Raw genomic sequence first — 3,056 nt, 5'->3', positions numbered from 1 at the left:
CCTCAGATACTTAACAGATGTAATTATACCTTACATAAAAAGTATAATACAGACACTATAAAGAAAATACCTGCTTATACCACATTAATAAGGTTGGCATGGCTTCTGATAGCTGATTATCGTGTTTTTCAAAAGCTCGGGTTCTGAATTCAGTTCTTATTGTCATCTTTTTAAAGGTCTACATTTAAGGCATGTAGAAGATAACAGCTGTGCTCTTGACACACTCGGTCACTCTGTTGTATGAAGAGTGGAAGAAAGGAAACTGTCTACCTGAGTGTAAAGATAAATGAGTTGAATTGGAATAACTTCTTACAAACATGTTAACAAAGAAGGATCTGACGTTAAAGTTAAAATACTTTGCCTTATGAATCATTGGGGAAAATTTTTCTCTTTTACAAAAGATTATAGCTGGGTGTTGTGGTTCTTGCCAGTAATCTCAGTACTTGAGGCGTGAAGACTGGAGAGCTAGGAGCTCAATGTCAATTGGCCATGTAGGAAGTGTGAGGCCAGCTTGGACTACATGAAAGCCTGTCTTCAAAGATCAAAATTTCATTCATTCAAATTAAAAGATGATTGTGTCAAAATTTGCCAACATGGAAAAAATTTAAATCAATAACAGTCCTTACTTGGTAGCTAAAAAGATGTCTCCTGTGGATGGGAATTTTAAACTCAGTGGCTAAATGTTCCTCTCCGGAACCCTGGTGGTGCAGGTTCTTTCTCTGGGAAATAGAGATTAACTATTTCTCATTTGGCTCCTTCCAGCTGCACAGAGCTGATGATGTGAAAGAAAGTCAATGGAAAAGTCCAACGACAGCTCTGAGTATAGTTTCATCTTAGAAGGCTTCTCTGATCGCCCTCGCCTGGAGATGGTACTCTTCGTAGTAAATTTTACTCTGTATTCGGTGGCTGTGCTGGGGAATATAACCATTATCCTGGTGTGTATATTGGACCCTCGGCTTCACACTCCAATGTACTTCTTTCTAGCAAATCTTTCATTTCTGGATCTCTGCTTCAGTACCAGCTGCATCCCACAGATGCTGGTAAACCTCTGGGGCCCAGACAAGACCATCAGCTATGCTGGTTGTGTGGTCCAACTTTTCTCCTTCCTGTCGATTGGCAGTGTAGAGTGCATCCTTCTGGCTGTCATGGCGTACGACCGCTACGCTGCCGTCTGTAAACCTTTGCACTATATGGTCATTATGCACCCACAGCTGTGTGTGAGGCTGATGGCTGTGGCCTGGGGGAGTGGACTCGCCAATGCCATCATCATGTCACCACTAACAATGACCCTGTCCAGATGTGGCCGCCGGAGAATTAATCATTTCCTTTGTGAACTGCCAGCTCTGATCAAGATGGCCTGTGTGGATGCTCGTGCGGTGGAAATGTTGTCCTTCACTTTGGCCATCCTTATTGTCCTGCTGCCCCTCGCCCTGATCCTTGTCTCCTACGGTTACATTGCTGCAGCTGTGCTGAGGATCAAGTCGGCTGCTGGGAGATGGAAAGCCTTCAACACCTGCAGCTCCCACCTCACTGTGGTCTCCCTGTTCTATGGGAGTATCATCTATATGTATATGCAGCCTGGAAATAGCTCTTCCCAGGACCAAGGGAAATTTCTCACTCTCTTCTATAACTTGGTGACTCCCATGCTGAATCCGCTCATCTACACTTTAAGGAATAAGGAAATGAAAGGGGCACTGAAGAAAGTTTGTGGGAGGCACTGATGGACAGAAGTAAACAATGGGTTACAAAATCCCAAGAATGTTTTCAAATACACCTATTGCTTGCTTATAATAAAGTCAGCTAATGTATTAGACACACTGAAGTACTCTTTTGGTTTTAGTTTGGTTGAGACAGTGTCATGTAACCTAGGCTTTCTTCAGACTCACCAATTCTCCAAAGATAACTTTGAACTCCTGATTTTCCTACCTCTATCTCTCAAGTGCCGGTATTACAGGTACATGCCACCATGCCAGCATGCCAAGAGACTCTGGGATACTTTTAATATGTTAAACACACTGAACTCTATTCAAAGTCAGTGTGATTCAGCCATAGCTACCGTGTTGTAGATAAATTTCAGCTTCTTAAGGTAAGCAACTAAGTTATTATTCTAACCTCTCTATTAATTAACAAAAAGAAGAAATCCCATGAAAGCAAATTATTACTAGATATAAAAAATAAGCACATGTTTAAATTTTATTCAAGTTAATCAACAAAGGCAGAGATGTAATATTTGGTTTCAAAAAGTCAAACATGCACTAAATTTGTATAGAATAAAGAAATGTCCAAATAAATGTGCAAATGGAGACAAAACTGGCCTCTACAATAAAACAGAAAAGACAATTCAGTCTTTCTCAGAAGGGAAGTAAGAACGTGCTCATTCTCTTATTGGAGACTGGAATTGTGAGTTCCAAGAAGGGAGGAACCAATGGTCACCTTGAAGATGATTTCCACTTGGGAAAGAGAATACAGACAAGTACCACAGGGCTTGGGATGCAGCTCAGTGGATAGAGCACTTGCCCAATGTATACAAGGGCCAAAGTTTGAATTACAGCACTGCAATTCTTTTAATACCCCAGGGAGAGAAAAGAGGAACCAAGAGAGGAAACGGGAACAAATGTTTGTGTTGTATAACCAGAATGGAGTGTTTGGGGAGAAGAAGGGATTACAACCTAAAGGAATGAACTAGAAAGAAGAGGGAAGGAACAATTAGAGTAAAGAATAATGATGTACATGAAGTGTCACAGAGAAATCCATTCTTCATATGCTAACTACAAAATGAATTTTAAAATGTCTTTAGAGCTTTGGGTAGAAAGGCTTTTTAAAATAGGTCACAAAATGTACTCAGAATACATAGACAAAAACGATACAGTAAGATGCATCAAACTTTAAAACATTCACAGTAAGAGATAATGCTGATAATTTCAAAGGCTGGATCCATGAGAGCAACCTCTGTGAGTTTTCTCCACACCATACATACACCTGATTTTTTATTTATACAGGATATTTTGATCATATTTTTGCACCTTCCTCACACCCTTGTGGATCCTCCCCACATC

The 3,056-nt window shown here is 40.5% G+C and overlaps 1 protein-coding gene across 1 annotated transcript; it reads left to right on the top strand.

Annotated features, from left to right (window-relative positions):
- Positions 1 to 764: 764 nt before the first annotated feature.
- LOC110334097 (putative olfactory receptor 2W6) lies at positions 765 to 1,736 on the top strand. Its single transcript, XM_021215955.1, has one exon. The coding sequence runs from the start codon at positions 795 to 797 to the stop codon at positions 1,719 to 1,721; it is 927 nt and encodes a 308-aa protein (XP_021071614.1). The 5' UTR covers positions 765 to 794; the 3' UTR covers positions 1,722 to 1,736.
- The last annotated feature ends 1,320 nt before the right edge of the window (positions 1,737 to 3,056 follow it).

Source organism: Mus pahari, chromosome 16 (genome assembly GCF_900095145.1).
Source record: "Mus pahari chromosome 16, PAHARI_EIJ_v1.1, whole genome shotgun sequence".
NCBI classification, from domain to species: domain Eukaryota; kingdom Metazoa; phylum Chordata; class Mammalia; order Rodentia; family Muridae; genus Mus; species Mus pahari.
Note: the sequence above shows the minus strand (reverse complement) of the source record. Positions and strands in the feature narration are given on the sequence as shown.